This window comes from Acinonyx jubatus, chromosome B3 (genome assembly GCF_027475565.1).
Source record: "Acinonyx jubatus isolate Ajub_Pintada_27869175 chromosome B3, VMU_Ajub_asm_v1.0, whole genome shotgun sequence".
NCBI lineage: Eukaryota > Metazoa > Chordata > Mammalia > Carnivora > Felidae > Acinonyx > Acinonyx jubatus.
Genome location: NC_069386.1, coordinates 937,605 through 955,244, shown reverse-complemented (window position 1 = coordinate 955,244; position 17,640 = coordinate 937,605). Strand labels below are relative to the sequence as shown.

The 17,640-nt window shown below is 58.5% G+C and overlaps 1 protein-coding gene across 3 annotated transcripts in view; it reads right to left on the bottom strand.

Moving 5' to 3' along the window:
* Nucleotides 1-11,177, bottom strand: part of TMED3 (transmembrane p24 trafficking protein 3) — a 96,026-nt gene extending 84,849 nt beyond the window's left edge. For 2 of the 3 annotated variants that reach the window (XM_027068286.2, XM_027068283.2), the window contains exons 1-2: nt 10,868-11,177; nt 9,310-9,558 (exon numbers count right to left, since the gene is read on the bottom strand). In XM_027068286.2, coding sequence (XP_026924087.1) covers nt 9,310-9,558; nt 10,868-11,056 — 438 coding nt within the window. In that variant the 5' untranslated portion in view covers nt 11,057-11,177. Of the gene's footprint in view, nt 1-3,370; nt 3,994-9,309; nt 9,559-10,867 lie in introns of those variants that run through there. The other variant, XM_027068285.2, reaches the window with a different exon arrangement.
* Nucleotides 11,178-17,640: the final 6,463 nt, after the last annotated feature.

The following is a 17,640-nucleotide window of genomic DNA, read 5'->3' as shown; positions in this document are numbered from 1 at the left end:
GTCCGCGTCTCTCCGTCTGCTAAAGGAAATGTACTTGGATCTTACGCTTTTGTCTGAGAGTTTCTGTTTCATTGCTTACATGTCCTTTCATCTTATTTTTTACTTTTTTTAAATTTACACCCAAATTAGTTAGCATATAGCGCAACAACGATTTCAGGAGTAGATTCCTTCCCCCACGGCGTGTCGCGTGCCCCCTCCCCACGGCGTGTCGCGTGGCTTCGTGCGACCCTCGGGGCCTGTTTGCCCGGCCTGCACGCTCAGGCTCCCCGGGCCTGGGAATGTGCGCGACCAGAAGCCAAGGCCAGGCCCTGGTCGGCGTCTTCCCGGAGAGTCGAGGAGGGAGGAGGGCACCCCAGACGCAGAATCGCAGCGCGGGGCAGGACATGACAGGTTGTTCACACGGCACTTTAACCCCCCCGCCCCGGGTACTAGCGGGGACACAGCAGGGAAGAGGGGACGCCCGGGGGCAGCTGGAACCCGTCTCCATCAGCCGCTTGCCAGTCGGGTCTGCCGTGCCCTCGCCCCACAGGCTCGCCGTTCAGGCCGCTGGTCCCGGCTTCCTGACCTCCGGGGGGCCCTGGTGGCCTCGGCCGACAGGCAGGACAGGCGGGCACGGGGCCTCGGTCCGTCCTCCAAGTCCCCTCGTCAGTGCCGGCCCGGCCCCGGCCCCTTCCCGCTCCTCCACACGCTGTTCCACCTCCCCGAGGTCGCGGGCACAGAACGCGTCCTCGGATGCTCGCGCCCTGCCTGCTTCCGTAGTCCCTGCAGGCCGCGTCTGGAGGATGGCCGCTCGCCAGGTCACCGCCCTGAAGAGGGCACGGGATGGGTCAGCCTACTCTCACACACATGCTTACACGCACGCAAACTAAGGCACACACCGTGCACACACACACACGCACGCACACACTCCCCTGTTGTGCGGCCTCCAGCTGCCGGTCCGAGTGCAATACACCCAGCGCGTCCGTGAGCGCTGGCTGTAAAACGCACAAACCGAGGATCGCTTCACACACACAGTCCCCCCACCCCAGGGTCGCGCCCGCCTGAGAACCAGTCCTGTTAAAAGGAGCTGCCCTGTGTGGCGAACTGGAGAGACTACAGTTAATACTTCAACTGCCTAAAGTATGACAAGTCAAGAAGGAAAAGGACACGCAGCTCACATAGATGCTCTGCGAGGGCAAGCCACGGGAGAAGCCAGACGCCCTTCTGAAGGCTGTCCGGCAGAGCTGGGCCCCCCGTCCCCCAGCCCCCTCACCTACCTGGGCCTCCTTCCCTCCGCGAGGGACACGACTAGTAAGAGACGTGACTTGTTAAAACCACCGTGGCCTCGCACTCCAAGAGGGAGTGTGAACAGCGTGGTCTGTGGGCGCCCCCGAGAGTCGCGGCAGCAGCGGCCTCCTCTCCGGCAGGCCAGGTGCCCTCTGGGAACTCACATGCGGGGCACTTCCTCCTGTAGCCCCCGGGTCTCTCACACGAACCCCCGGACACACAGAAGCTTCCTAGAAAGCGGAATGGCCCTGTCTGGGCTCTGCCGCCCTCGCTGGCCTCAGGCAGGCAACTGTTTCCCATCAAGTTTTGCAAGGCTTGTCCGTGATCGGCAGAACCAAGGACCCATCACACGAGCACAGCACACGGGCAGGGACATCCGGTGACAAGCCACTGCAAGCTGCCGAACGTCCGCCCCGCAAGGAACGCCGCGAACGGCTGGCTGTACGTTTTCACATTTAGATTTTGACGTTTGAAGCCTCTCAGGTACCATTCATTACGTCTGGTTTATTTACTCGTCTTGTTGGAGAGAGTGACGAAAGAGGGAATCGGCGGGTCTGAGCCCAGCGCTGCGCGGGGCACATTCACTCACGTGGTCTCACGCGGGGCTGGAAGACACACACGCACGCCTCCACCTGCAGACCCACCTACACGGTCAGAGGGCGGCGGCCTCTTCCCGGGCTGCCCGCCCCGGGGGCTTCCGTGTATCCAGAGCTCTGTTCTGACCCTCACTTCGCGGAATCTGCAACACCTGTCATTTCCTTCCTCCCCACCTCTGTCCTGCTTTAAGTTAAGCGGGGCATTAATTTTTTAAATAAGGGAGAGGAAATGCCATCAGGGACACAGGCACAGATAAGCAGTATTTATCTTTCAACTAAGCTAAGTAAGCCTCACGGAGCTTTGTTTCCACAGGACGTGTTCCAGTGCACCTCGCCCACGACGCGTTCACACCTGCCAGACGGTGCGGGCTTCGGGTTTCTTGGTAGAGGTACTTTAAGGCAAACATCGGATCTTCCTTCGAGAGCTATTACGGAGACATGTGATCAGTAATGCATTAACTTCTTACGAACAGGCAACGCTATACATTCAGTAACTAATAATGCGTTAAGACCTTAGTACGTGGCAGGCGCTATTCTAGGGACCAAGGACACGGCATGGAGTTTACATGTAGTGGCGTAAGAAGGACAATAAACAGACAAGTACACGATGTGTCAGTGGTGACAAAACTAGCTTTGAAGAAAAGCAGGGACAGGGAGACGAGGAGGCCGGGGCAGGTGAGAGGCTGCCATCTTGAACGGAGTCGTTAGGGTAGATCTTGCTGCTAATGTGACATCTAGCCAAAAGGAGGCCATGCAGGTGTCAGAGAGATGGTGTTCTAATTGGAAATGGCATGTGCAAAGGCCCTGGGGCAGAGGCAAGGCCCAGTGTGTGACAGGAACAGCAAGGAGACCTGGGTGGAGTGAGAGAGGGGAGTAGGGCAGCCGGTATGCCGATGATGCGGGATCTCCCGGCCCACAGCGAGGACTCTGCCGTGACCCGAGTGACCTGTGGAGCCACGGGCAGGTGGTGACCCAGAATGACACGGTCTGACTTGGGTTTTAAGCAGACGCCGTGGCTGCTGAAATGGCACGTAGCACAGCCACTCCCCGTCTTCTCCGTGTTCTCGGCCCCTCTGTCCGGACCACATGAGGACGCTGCTTCCTCAGTGACCTCCCGAGTCTGAGGCAACAAAGTAACCAAGGCCCTAGTCACTGCTTCCGCTCGCCTGGGAGATTTGCCCGCAGTCTGCGCACGCCTGCACACAGACCCCGCACACCCCACGAGGGCAGCCTTGCTCCATCACGCCGTCTGCACGGGCGCCCACGGCCCCCATTCGTCTGTAAGCTGCTTCAGGGCAAAGAAATAAAGGCACAGGTCTCCACGGTGCTCAGGCTTCGTTTTTATTAAACCACGTGCTTCCTCCGGGGAGATACAGCCGACCGAGGGCACCGGCCACCGGTTTCCTCCCGCTTCCACGGCGGGCACCTCTGCTCACCCAGGACGGGAAATTTCTGCAAAGCCGCCCGCCCCGGGGCCCGGCTTCTCCAGGCACAGACAGCTCCACACAGGGAAGCAGACTAAAGAGCCCCTTCTTCCGCACAGAGGCCTGGACACACACGGGCCGGATGACCCGGGCACCATGGGGCAGAGGGAGCGCCCGGAGCCGCCGCCCCAGGAGGCCTCCTCTGGCCAGACGCGGCTCACTTCCTGTGGCCCTGCACAGCGGCCAGTCTCAGCCTGACCACTCGCTCTTCTCGGCGTCGCGCACGTAACGCGGTCAGATGCGTCCCCGTCACCGGGCTCTGTGGGCGCTGGCCGCCGGGACACCGGGAACGGGCACCTGGGAGCTCGGTGCCCCCCCCCCCCCGCCCCTCCCCGGGCGTCTCTGCCTCCGGCCCAGCAGGAGCCCGTGACCTAGGAGGGCAGCTCCGTGCTGGGGGCCGAGCACAGGGACTAGGAGTGCGCCACCCGGGGGGCGGGCCGCTTCTCCGTGAAGAAGCTTTTCAGCAGCAGCACCTGGCTAAAACTGACCAGGAACAGGGCGACGGTCTCGCCGACAGACCAGTACGAGACCCGGCTGTTCAGCTCCTCCGCCCGCGCCCGGTCCTGGGCCTCGCGGAGCCGGTAATGCGTCTGGGAGTCAATCACCGTCTTCAGGGCCTCGTGGATGGTCACACAGGCCGACTCCATCTGGGCAGGAGGAGAAGAGCGGTCATGTTCCAACCCCGAGAGGAGCGTGCAATCCGCACACGGCCCACGCCGACACCCGCGCCACGTGCCCTGAGCCGCCGGCACCCGAGGCTCCGATTAGGAGGTGACGGAGTCAGGAGCGGAGCCCACGTGTCTGAGTCCCGAGCCTAGGCCTTCGAACGCGGCCCTGGGGTCTCACCTAACATTCGGGACAGTGGCGGGCGGGGATCGCCACCCCGCTGGTAGGAGGCCCGACTGACTGCTGGCCCCGCACACGGATGAGAAAACGGAGGCTCCAAGAGGCCGTGTGACCTGCCCGAGGTCAGAGACGTGAGTCGCAGTCGTGGGGGCCTGTTCCTGTACACACACAGGCACAGGAAGACACCCCTCTCGTGTATGCACACACACCCGACCGCACATATGAACGCACGCGCTTACACACACACGCTCATGTGGGACCCCCTTCACCCGGCTCCACGTACTGAAGCAGAACCTTGAATCCCTTCCCCCTCCCCACACCTGCCCGACTCCCGCGACACGATGAGCTGTGACTAGGTCACACGGCACGGCCACCCTCACGCCACGGCCACCACCCCAGCGCCTCACCTGACCACAGGAGCCCCCGAAAGGGAGCAGAGCTCCAGCTGCCAGCCTAGAGGACACAGGCACGTGCGGGGACCGGAGGAGGTCTCTGGGGGCCGGGGCACAACAGCCGACAAGGACCCGAACCCGCCAACAGTCTGGCGAGCGCGGAAGCTGATCCCCGGCCTCACCCCGACCCAGCCTGGGGACCCGCGTGGCCCGGACCGCCCGCCTGCGGCACTGAGGTGCACGTGGTCCACTTCGGACGCTCAGTTACACCACGAAGGGAATTACAAGCCCACGGTGGTCATGAGGCTCACTCACAGGTGACCTAGGACACGCATTTATCTGAAACCTAGAAGATTCTATCCCAACAAGGCCAGAGAAGCTCGCAACGCATCCCAGAGACACCTGCTTCGGTCCCCAAAGCGCAGAGGTGAACTGTCCACACCGTGAGCGCAGGAAGGGAGGGGAGACCGAGTCACGGAGCCACTGCCTGACTGACCCCCAACACCCTCCCTTGTGTCACAAATGAACTGTTTCCGGGAGGCAAATAGGAGACTGTGGCCAAAAAGCAACGTCGCCCTTACTTGCCTTCACGGGCTGTTCACTCCGGGCCACGGCAGGGGCCACACCAGGCCACGCGAGGGAGGACGAGGCCTCCTTTCGGCCCCGGCGTTTCCAAGGCCACGTATCGTGTCCACCCTATGACTGGTCTGCCGCCAGGGCTACGGTTTCCTGTGGACATGCGGGCGGCTGCTGTCACCCGGGTCCATGGGAAGAGCTGCAAAGTGCCACCCAGACAGGAAGCAACAGGGTCACTGCCACCCAGGTGGAATTAGGGGAGCTCCACAGGGCAGCAGTTCAAAGGGCAGAATCCAGGGTAACAAACCCACTTTCTCGGGGACACCTGCACACCCTGTCATCTCGGGCTGGCGCCCGGCGTCGTCACCTGCCCCACACTTGGTAGGCGGCTCGTACCTACAGGCGTCAGAGGCTGAGAAGCGGCCACCTGATCCTGGAAGGGCTCCTGACACCAAGGAGTTCCTTGATGTGTCAACCGGCTTCAAATGCCGGCCACAACAGGACCACCCGGGGCACAGACCTCTGCCGGACGCACGGCGGCATTCGTAGGCGCTGACACCCCCCCCCCCCGCCCCCCACCCCAGCTCTTCAGGTGACGCTTCTGGAGCTCAGGAAGGCACGTCCGCCATCACAGAATGAACAGCGGATAAACCGGGAAGGGCTAGGAAGGAGGCCGCGGCATGGGGTCAGGCTACTCTGCGAGCCTGTGTCCAGGCCAAATCACGACACGGCATTTCTGGAAGCCTCTCTAGTCCAGCTGCACTGGTCACTGCAGTTCTGCGGGCAAGACAGGGCAGAGCGGCGGACAGACGTGGGCACCGAGGGCCCCGCCACAAGCAGGTTCGGGGTGTCCTTGAGATCAGCGGGGGCCGGGGACACACACGTAGGCATGCGCACCTGTGGGACCTGCACACGCACACACACTCACTATGCATGCACACACAGACTTTGCCTTTAAGCACGAGCGAAGGGCCCACGTGGGTTTCTGGGCTAGAATTCCACCCTCTACGCTTAGGTCCGTCCCATGCTCATTCAGAGACTCGGAGCGGGCGCTCCCTGGGCCCTGGGCCTGGCTGGGGGGCTCAGCAGTGCAGGTCGGCAGGTGCAGGCTCCTCCCAGGGCCCAGAATCACTGGAAAAGGAGGGAGGGAAGAGGAAGAGAGACAGGGAGGACCCTGAAGTCACAGCTGCAGAGGCCCGAGGCAGAGGACACGTCGGGTCCGCCGTGCGAGGCGCCACGTCGGAGGCCGCGTCCCACCCATAGGCCAGAGACGGCACCCCGGTTCTGAGAAGAGGGCGGCGGTGGCCTTCACATCAAGGTCTCAGATCAGGTCCCGGAGGGTAAAGCAGCAACGGGCAGGAACATAGCTCTCCCAGCATCAAGGCCACGGGGACCCAGGGGCAACACAGCACATGATGCACACCCGCCCCCGAAGCACCCCCTGCCCAGAAAGGCACACTATGTCCCCATCACTGGGACCCCCGCCTGTGCCAGTCCACGGCCCATGACCACGAGCTTTCCGTTAGGAAACCCGTCCAGCCTGCTTCCTACCCTGCGGAATCCCTTCTGCTTCCAAGAACCCTGTTTTCTCAGGGCCCTGGGCCCCCTGGGCTGGAGTGTGGCTTCCGCCCTGGCTGGTTCCCTGGCTGGAATCCGGGAGCCTCCCGGGGTTTCTGGTCACTGCTGTCTTGTGACAGTTGCTCCCTGGAGACACCCCGATCCGTCCCCCTCCCGGGACCATCCCCTTCCTCTGCTGCCACACCAGCGTCTCACCCTGTCCGTCCCGCCTGGCGATGCTCCAGTCTTCAGCCTGCAACCACCAGCAAGGTCCCCCAGCCTGCACCCCACGGGGCCCCCACGGACAGGAGCACTCGGGTCCTTACAGACTTCAAGAGCTCGGAGCCAGGGAAGTACGAGCTGACCTCAGAGCAGAGGTGGGAGAACCTGTAATCCTCCCTGGAACACCAGTGAGCGGCCCGGGGCCTCTGACCGCCACTGGAAAACCTTCAGCCTCTGCTGGGATCTGCCCGGACTCTCAGGAAGCTCAGCCGCCCCAGGGGCACCCTCCCGGCCCCTGCCCTCTCCTGGGAGCCTGGTCAGGCTGCGACCCAAGCTGGAGACAAGTCCCCGTGGCCTTAGCCCCGGCCTGGACCTTGGTCACTCTGGATCCCGCTCTTCCATCAGAGTTTGGATTCGGGGGCCAGAAAACATGGCCTCTGGCCCACCGCTGTGCTGGAAGAGGTGGGGGGGGGGGGGGGGCAGGGGGTGTGAGAAAAGAGCCAGGGCCAATGGGGGATCCAAGCCACGCCAAGAAAACAAGGTCTGGGGAGGGACGTGCACCTGCCGGCCCCTCCCGAGAGCCGTCCCTTAAACCACAGCTCTGACCACAGCGCCCCGTGGCTAACTGACATGGCCACACATCTCAGCCTGCCGCCAGCAGGCACCAGCACACAGGAAATGCCCGCCACACGGGAGCCAGGCTCTCAGGTGTAGACACAGACAGACGGTGCTCAAGGCTGGGGGTGGGGGCGGGCGGGGTGGTCAGAGGTACCAGGGGAAGGGACCCCCTCTGGAGGCTGGGCAGGAGAAAACAGGAGATCCGGCCACGCAGAAGGGGGTGAGTAGTCAGTTTCCTGCAAGAAAACCAAATCTAATTCTAAGCCTCCAGGAAAGGATTTCTCGATCGCAGTGACCACCATTAAGCCTTTTCTCTACCCGATCTGTCTTCCACCGGTTAGAGGGGGAGACCTTCGGCTCCGCTTCCAGAGTTACCACATCTTTAGCATGGAGGCTGTTTCGTCGGTGAGCCACAGAACTCCCAAGAGTATGGGCTGTGAGACCTCCCACCCAGGACACGCCACAGGTCACGCGGCCAGGCTCAGACCCAGGGCCGTCTGGCGGAACCTGCCACGCATGGCCACTGGCCACCTGTGACTGCTGGGCCCCGGAAATGTGGCTACCCAGCCAACGAGGAAACGAGTTTTTAATTTCATTTTCATAAACTTACGTTGCAACAGCCGTACGTGGCCAGGCCACACCCCGGACTGGGTGGCGGTAACCCCCATCTGCTCAGGGAGGGCAGACGAACCCACGGTCAGAGCCACAGAGGAAGGGAGCGGGCGACCACGTGACCACCGAGAGGCCGCCCAGAAGGCGACCTGGCCCCGCTGGAGACTTAGACACTCTGGCTTTGGATCAGGAGCAGCGCAGCCCCGACGGTCAATCCTGTCTTGCGGGGTCCCCTGGGCCCCGCCACGCAGTCATGTGGCAAGTCTGTGCCATGCGCCACGACTGGGGGCAGGGGATACCAGGGTAAACGGCACGGGTTGCTGGGCGGGCCTCGGGAAGCCGAGGGCCTGCACTGCGCGTGAGGGGCAGGAAGGAGACTGACGAAGGAGCCTGGGCTCAGTCTGTCACTGGCCCCGAGAGCCCACGCACGACCATCTATCCCCGATTCTCTTCCAGAGTGTGTGGGGCCCTGGCTGCGAGTCCACTGCCCAAGCAGACTGTCTCTGCCAGCCCTCCCGGCATCCAGGGGGCTGCGGGACACCTGGCAACGACGGGCTGAGCAGAAGTGCGGCGAGTGACTCCCGGGCCGGGGGTCTGAAGAAGCAGGCGGGACTTCCGGAGGAAGTCCGCTCAGAGCCCAGAGGAATGGAGCAGGGAGCCCACCAGACAGCACCCCGGATTCCTACGTCAGTCCCTGGAGGAAAGCTCTCCACCAACCTAGGTTACCGCTTGAGTGAGAAAAGATCTGCCACAGGGTTAAGCCACCGACACGTGGCTGTCGCAGCTCATGTGGCCCTGACAACACACCGTACGAAGCAGGCGTTCGGTCTTGATGACGCACACACACTGTACATGCATGGGGGGGGGGGGGGGCAGGCACGGACGCCTCCCAAGCAATGCCATTTGAAAGGCCGTTGGGAACACGGAAATTCCAGAGGACCTGGCGAAACAACGCAGAGGGAGAGCACAAGGGGGACCGTGTCCTTTAGGACTGAACGCAGGAGGAGGTGAGGCCAACACTGAGCCACGCAGGCCGGGAGCTGGGGGCGGGGCGACTGAGTGCCGGCCAGGACCGGACCCGAGGGGAGGAGGAATGGGCTGAAGGCCGAGCCCGGCCCGCGGCCGCCGACGTCCACTCACCTGGGTGAGGGCCGTGACCCTGTTCCCCATGTCTGGGAGGATGGGGGGCTCGTCGCCCACTTGGAAGTCAAAGTAGACGGTCTTGTGAGAGAAGGTGGAGAACTCATTGCTGAAGCAAAACTGATAAACGCCCTTGACCTCGGCCCGGTGCGTGAAGCTGTCGTACTGCTTCTTGGTTTCCCTGTAGATGGTCTTTCCCAGGGGGTCCTCCACGTAGCAGTCCACGTCATAGTGGCCTCCGGTAATGACCTGACAACCAGAGAGACACCCACCGTCTGCTTTACCAGTGGGGCAACCAGCGCGCGTGCAATGCCGACCGGCCACCGTGAACTTCCTAGAACAGGTGCTGGGATGCTCTCGGTCGTCCTGGGGACGACACTGAGGTTGGGAGAGGTTAAGTAAATCCGCCATGGCCACACTGCTAGAAAGGGACAGGGCTAAGATTTGAATGCCCGTCTGCCCGACTTCCCAAGGTTTTGCTCTGCAAGGGCACGATGAGCTTAATCCTTCCCCTTTTACAGAAGAGGAAACTGAGGCCCTGAGATCAAGTAAATTGCCAGACGGGTCTAGTGAATGTTAATATTATTACTGATCAAATGCAAAAAACAAATACAGATTAGAGTGCTCATAGACCCGGTGGCCATCAGAGGTGGGAGGGTCCTTGGGAATGACACAGTTCAAACTCTTTATAAACATAAGAGTGACAAGATGGGCATTGGGCGAAATCACACAGGTGGTCATCGGCTATAACCAACATCCATCAAGGGACACAGTCAGTGGCCTACATCTACTTCCAAAGTTCTTCTTTGCGCAGATGGGAGGATTTCCTTTATAAGTGGTCAGCCCCCTGCTGCTGGAGGTGCTGAAATCAAGGTGACCATCTTTGACAGGGCATTTCTGCCCTAGCAGTGACCAGACCACCTCCCAGGCCCCTCCAGCCTCATAATGACCGGTTTTTAGTGATTATACGGGGGGGGGGGGGGGCTGTTAACCCAGACACAATTTGCATGTTGTCCACAGAGATGTTAAAGTGGCCATACCAGCGACCCAGAGGCTATCCCACACCATGTTGTCCCCAGGCACAAGCCTCCTGCTGTGGCTCTGGCCAGAGAGGACCCATGAAGGGCCTGCCTCACTCCTGCTTGCCCACGCCACCTCATCCCGGGAATGCCTGGGAGCAGGTGTCCACGGAGAGGTGGCCGTCTGGGGAGGATTCCCACTGGCACCCCAACCCCAGATCTGCCCACTAAACTTCCGGGGCAGATCCCTCACCCGAGACCAGTCCCCACCCGTGCGCCGGGTGGTCTGTGGGAGAAGGCGGGAGTGCGGGAGCGGCAGCATATGGCCACAACAGGACTGCCTGCTGGTAAACACTGCGCATTGTCCCCAGCCCTGCGCTCACCCCGCCTCCGCCTGTAAACCCTGGAGAAGCGGGGAGTACGACCACGAACCCACCTCCCGCCCCCACTGCCGTGCTTGAGTACACGCGGGACAAGGCGGGCCGGGAGCGCTGCCTCCCGGCCCGCCCGCAGTGCCGCCCGTGGGGGCGCGGCCTCACCTGGTAGTCCAGGGAGAACTTGGCGCCCCGCTCCACGTCCTCGTGGAAGCACTGCTTGGCGCTGTCGGGCAGCTCGAAGGTGAGCTCGGCGCCCCGCGGCCGCGCGGCCCGGAGCAGGAGCAGCAGCAGCAGCAGCAGCAGCAGCGGTGGCGACGGCGGGGAGCCGGGACGCGCGCCCGCGGGGCCCATGGCGCTCCGGTCCGGTCCCGGCCGGGGCGGCGGCTGCGGGGCGCTGGGCGCGGACGTGGCGCCCAGGCGGCGCTTCCGGGGAAGGCGCCCCGCCCCTTCCCCGCTGCGCGTGCGCGCTGGCTCCGCCGGGCAGGCCACGCCCCCTCCCCCTGCGGCGCCCGGCTTGGCGGGAGGGCTGGGGGCGGGGCAGGCGGGCGCGCTCCGCGGGAGCCCCGCACCCTGGGGCCACTGAGGCAGCGCTCAGTCACTCAGATGTCTGGGCTATCAGGACAAGGCGAAGGTTCTCCTGGGATAAAACGCTCTTTCTTTCTTTCCCTTTGCCTTCTCAAAACCATGAAAGCGGGGAAATTGACTTACTGCCTTATCCATTATCATTGGCCTAAGAAGATATCTTGTATAATCACTACTACAGGGTTTTGATATTCTAAGAGCAGGTAAAACAGAAAAGACACCGACTGTGGTCTGGCTACTCAGTAAAGAATTTTTCGGGACAGCGTTATCACATGTGTATCCGGATTTCCGCAAAGAATTGTACCGCCGTATAGACCCCCACGTGGACGACAGGGAAGTGTACCGCCGCGGGGCACATCTGGCCGTGAATTAATGTGCGAAGCTATGTCAAAGCAATCAGAACGGGTAATGTCATATTTGATGACTCTGTACCAGGCTCAGAGAAGGTATGTTGTGGTGTGCCTTGAGGCTCTTTCCCTGGTTCTGTCCTGTGGCACATTATTTTTTAGTAACTGATATGTGTGTGTGTGTGTGTGTGTGTGTGTGTGTGTGTGTGTATGCATATATATCGATATATATGTATATGGAAAAAACATGTAAGAAATAATCATTTCATCTAGATGCACCGAGGGAAGAAGCAAATGACAGATGTAAGACTAAAATGACCTTGGCCAGTTGCGGTGCTAAGATTAACAAGAAATTTTGCCAGGTTAAATGTTAAGTCCTGTGTTTAAGTTCCAAGAAAACACCTGCATAAGCTCAGAGGCGGGAAGCCTGACACAGCCATAGCTCAGGCCACGGCATTCGAAGCCTGAGCCTCAACAACACTTAGCTGAGGGTAAGAGTGGGAATGCACCAACTGAGCAAGGAGGCCTGACTCGCCCCCTGGGGGTTAATAAAGGAACAGAACTGTCACAGCACCTACAGGGTGGAAGGCAGTAACTGTCACACTGTCTCAGGCACTGATCAGAGCACATCTGTGTTACTACCTTGGGAGGGACATGAATAAAACAGGGGAATAAGTCACAGCGAGGTAGTTAGGAGGCGACCAGTCTAGTAAGCTGCCAGGAAGGCTGCTCAAACAAAGTGAAGTCAAAGGAAACAGGATATAACCTTGAAGAATAAAATCTAAAGATGAAGAAAGTGTTAACTTGAAAAAGTTTGCATAACAGCAATCTTTACAGCTACCTACCATTCAGCACCTACAAGGTGCCGGCCTGCAGTGTTAGCTGCTCACACACTTCATGTATTTTGCATTAATTAATCTGCACGAGCGGCCATGCAAAAACAAACAAAAAAAAGTGTTATTATTCCCCCTTTGACAAAGAAGAAACAGAAGCTCAGGAGGTTTAATTAAATAGCATTGGTTTCGGTCGGCCTTGGCCGTGTGAGTCAGTGGCTTAAACCAACAAAGACGCACAATTTCTCGTGATTTCGTGGTTGGCTGGGTGGTGCTTCAGCCGCTTTTGCTTGGGCTTATTCATGCAGCCGCCTTCGGCCAAGGGTCCTCGGGGCTGGAGGTCCAAGATGGTCCCACTGAAGAGGCGGCCGGCTGACGTAGGCTGCTGGTTAGAGCAGCTCAGTTTTGCATGCATCGTCTCCCTCTTGTGGCTTACATGATTTCTTCATATGGCAGGCTCAGGGCAGCATCCCACGAGGGCCAGGACAGAAACAGCAAGGCCCCCCCACAAAGAACTACACTCCAAGATCACTTTTGTCACTTTCTGTTTGCCGAAGCAAGTCCAAGGCCAGACCAGGTTCAAGGTGAAAAAATGGACTCCATCTCTGGATGGAGGAGGCCTAAGTCACGTTCAGAGGAGAAGTATGTTGGGTGGCAGGAATCTGTGGCCACTAAACAAGCTGCCAGGGTCCCCAAACTCAGCTTGTTAATAGCTAAGCTAGGGGCGCCTGGGGGGCTCAGTTGGTTAAGCGTCCAATTCTTGGTTTTGGCTCAGGTCATGATCTCTCGGTTCGTGGGTTTGAGCCACGCATCTGACAGCACAGAGCCTGCGTGGGATTCTCTCTCTCCCTATCTCTCTCTTTCAACATAAATAAATAAACTTTAAAGAAAAAATCATCAAGCAGACACTGGGTAAACAAACAATTCACATGTTGTCCCCAGTGAATGAAAACACAGCTCTAACTAGATTAAATGATACAAGAATATCTTACTTCATGTAACAGGAAGTTCAGAGGTAATGCAGCCTGCAGGCAGAGCATGATCAAGGCTCCAGTCCGTCTCCCTACCAGCTCTGCCCTCCTCTGCACGTTGGTTTATCCTTTGACTCCATTCTCTCATTGTCAAAAGAGGGCTGTCAAACCAAACAAACAAACAAACAAATAAGCTTTGGAACAACATGTTTATTTGGTCATATCTAGTAGGAGGTAGAGAAAATCTGTCAACCAGGGGATGTATGTCCTTCGTTCAGCCCAGCTGGTCCAGTCAGGCCATGTCTCCTCTGGATCTAAGGCACTGAGAAGGGAAGGCCGTGTGGTGATTGGCTTAGGATGGATCCTTTAGCCAATCACTGATGAGGAGAATGGACTTGTCGTGATTAACTCAGACCAATCGGGACTTCCCTTGGAGGGAGCTGGGGAGGGAGCAGTGTGGCTTTAGTCAAAAGAGAGGCCAGGATATGGGGTGACCACGTGAACAAAATCAGGCCCGAACTGAAAGGAAAAAGGAGGAATCAGACCAGCTAGGCAAGCAACAGTGCCCACCGTGGCAGGGAAAGGATTAAATACTTCTTAAATTCTAATGGGATCGTTACAAAATTAACATAGACCCTTACCTCTCACCGTATGAGAAATTCTTTTTGCTCTGCATCAGGGATGTCTATGATTCTGGGTCCGTCATCCCGGGTGAGGCAGAGGATCCAGAACGGAGGTCCGGGGTGGGGGAGGGGGGGTGTCGTGTTCCGCGGGCTGTTTCTTTGGGCTGGTCCACACTGCAGGGCCTGTGTGCCACCTTCTGTCCCCCCATCACCTCTCCCCCCTCCCATCCTCCTCCTCCCCAGTCCTGACACATCACGCTCACCCTGTTCTGTGAACTGCGTTACATTTTTTACTCTGTGATGTCAAAACCCCGTCCACGATCAGTCCAGGAAATTGGATCACAGAACCACCTTCAGCTGAGGATGCCGGTGAGAAGCGTCCAACACTTTTCCCTGCGTTGACCTGCTCTGGTATCATCATAGCTGTAAAGCATTACCCCCTTTCATTCCTTGAGGTCTGTTGCTTACCCCGATGACCTCCCCGGGGGCAAATGCCATGGGTGACGCTTCTGTCCTTTGCACAGTGCATGCCGTGGGCTCTAGAACACCCTTGGGTGTGAGAAACGTCTCACTCCTTTACTCTTCTAAATCTAGTTAAGAGTGATCTGCTCCCCTCCCCCCCACTTAACAAAGACGGTAAGAGTGCCCATGTCGTCCCCGGGGGAGCTCCCCGCGCCCGTCTCCTGTAGGTCTTCAATGTTGCACGGAGTTTCGGTCCCCGGGCTCTGTCATCCACAGGCTCACTGGCCACGTGGATACATGTGCTGTCTGAGCTGCAGGGTTCCTGCAGGGCCAGTGGCTCAGATGCCCCCTGCCCAGCCTGACCCCCACCCGGCCCCCGCCCGGCCTCGCAGGACGCACCATGGACCACTCCCCTCTACCATTTTGTTCTGGAAGGGGGCGAGGTCCGCTCAAGGGACCCCAAACTTCCAAGCCTTTTATCAATCCTGGGAATGCGCCTCCCCCCACTCCAGGTGGGCCACTGTGGCCTTATCCCCCATCCCTTCTCCTCCCCGCACAGGGTCCCTCGTAATGTCTCCTCAAAGGATTCAGAAACTTGTGGGCCTGCTTTTCCTGAAGATAGAAGTGGGGAAGGGACATCCTGAAGCCAGTCCTTTTTTGTATTTTTGTTGACACAATTTCTTTCAACCGTCTAGGGGAGGTCCCAGAGGTAAGGTTGGAACTGTCCAGAGAGTCAGGGAGTGTGGATGAAATTTGAATCACAGAACTCTGGACTTTAAGAGACAAGGGCTAGTCCATTGGATTCTTACGCTCTGCCCCGGAGCAGGATCTTGTGTAACACTCGCCGACACTAGAAGCAGGGCCCAAGGAGGGCCAGCCCAGCGACTGCTAAGTCCCCACAGGTGGCATGTGTCAGACAGCCCCAGGGGAGGTCCGAGCAGTGAGGCCAGAGGAAGGAAGCCCACCTCTCCCAAGGGAAATGCCCCTCTCAACCTGTGCCCCTTTCTAACTGAGAGCAAAACTCCAACACTTCAGTTACACTTTTGTGTAAGCAAAAATTAATTTTCAAAATGATGAGTGTGTAAAATATTGGGTGTCTGCTAAGGTAGACGTTATGGGGCAGTCACGTCAACCGCGTCGTAAGGAAAAGGTAATATTTATCGCTGAGATTTCACTAGAGAAAAACAGAGAATGCTATTGAAGGATTGCAGTGTATCTTTTATTGACATGTTAGAAATGCCTAACAGTTCCGATACATGGATTTTGATACATCTTTGAGCACGTCGTCGGCTTGAGGCTAGAGTAGAACGCCGTAGAGAACGAGCTCAAGCAACAGGGATACGTCCAAAGCACCAACACAGAGGCAGACGGTCAGACACAGCCTGCGTTTTGCAGGATACCGTTCACTGGATGAAATTCTAAGAGAATTGACAATGATTCAAACAAACAAGTAAAACAAAAACCGGCTTTGGAGTGTCTAGAAATTAAACCGAAGTCCCAGACTTTAAACTTCAGACTCGTGTCCCATATTTTGATGAACGTTCCGGAAGGTCTCAAGTGGATGGGTTGTTAAAACCACAGATGGCAGCGAAATTCTGTAGTGACGCCAGGATCCCGAAAAGAAAAGCTAATCTCCGACCTACGAAGCACATCTGAATCTAAAATACGCTTTTAAGAAGCATCGTTGTGAGGTTTGTTAACCTGGACAAAATCGCCTACTTATGCACGAATCAGGATAAAGCGTTGTGGTGGGCACACTAGGTTGGAACGGCCTAATTCAGCTACTGCCTCATCAAACAGGGATGAGACAGGGACGATCCGGTGACTGTCCAGAGGAAGGCCAAGGGGAGGGGCACAAGTGACCGAGGCAGGCGGGGAGTGCCGTGACAGCGCCTGCCACAGGCATCCGGGGACGGACAGGGCGCTCCGGCTGAGTAGCTACCACGTTTCGCGTTCCACCTGAGCTCATCGCTATGGATGTGCTGTGCTCGCTACCAGGATGAATCGGGCTTTCCGGTCTTGGCTGAAGGTTCAGACAAATGCTCGTGTGCAGCGCTGCTCCGCCACAGTTAGATGCAGGGCTCTCGCCAGCACGAACGACGCTTGGAGAGCACTGGCCACACGTGCGTGTGCACACACGTGTGCGCGTACGTGATGTGCTGACAACAGTGGTTGTCCGTACGGTTCTCTCTATAATGCTTCGGAGGGTTGTTTCTCTGCCGCTCATCGTGTGCCTTTGGTGGGAACCATTCGAGACTAAGGGGCCCTGGAAAGAACACGGATTGTCCACACTAAACCAAGTCCGCGAGCCCTCGGTTTGCGCGAGTTTACGAGCTTTTCTTCCCTCCCTGCAAGGAACACAGGGCCACGGGCACTTCCGTTTGTGTTTGCCGGGAATCCTGAGAGCCCGACCACAGTCGTCCTACAGAAGCACAGTTCGAACGGCTTCAAGTGAGGGGCAGGGCCGAGCCAGCCAGACCGCGTGCGGCTTCGTGGGTCTTGACTTGTTCTGGCACCGGCGGTGATCAGCCGAGGTGATGGCGCCCCCCAGCGGTCTGACCTTGTCTGGAGCCGTTTTTGGTTGTCGCAATTGGGGGGAGGATGCTGCTGGCATCTAGCGGGTGGACCAGGACAGCCCCCACGGCACAGAACGACCCAGCGTAAAGTGTCAGTGGTGCCCCCGCCCAGGAGGAAGCATCAAAAAACGAACATTTGGCTTATCTGTGAGCATCGTTCGTCGTCAGCACTTTTGTTCGGGACGCCCCGGTAAGGGTCTAGCAAGTGTCGTCACAGAGACGCTATCGTATGAGAAGCGGATGTGGCAGAATTTACTTTACGAGTGTACTTGGGGCTCAGGACTACGGAACCACGGAGGAGCTCAAGGAGACACTTGAACTTTTCAGCTGGACTTGACTGCGTTCTGTGTGGGATATTATGTATAACTTGTAGATTCTGAAGCCTCAGAGGCCTGGAGATGTGCGGGAGACTGGGCGACCCCTCCTCACCCCGGGTGCGGGACAGGCACGTTCTGGCACCGGCCCCCACGCCCTTTCCAGGTGAAGCACTGCCAGCCCATTTTGCAGACAACCGAGTGGAGGCTTAGAAAAGCCGAAGTCC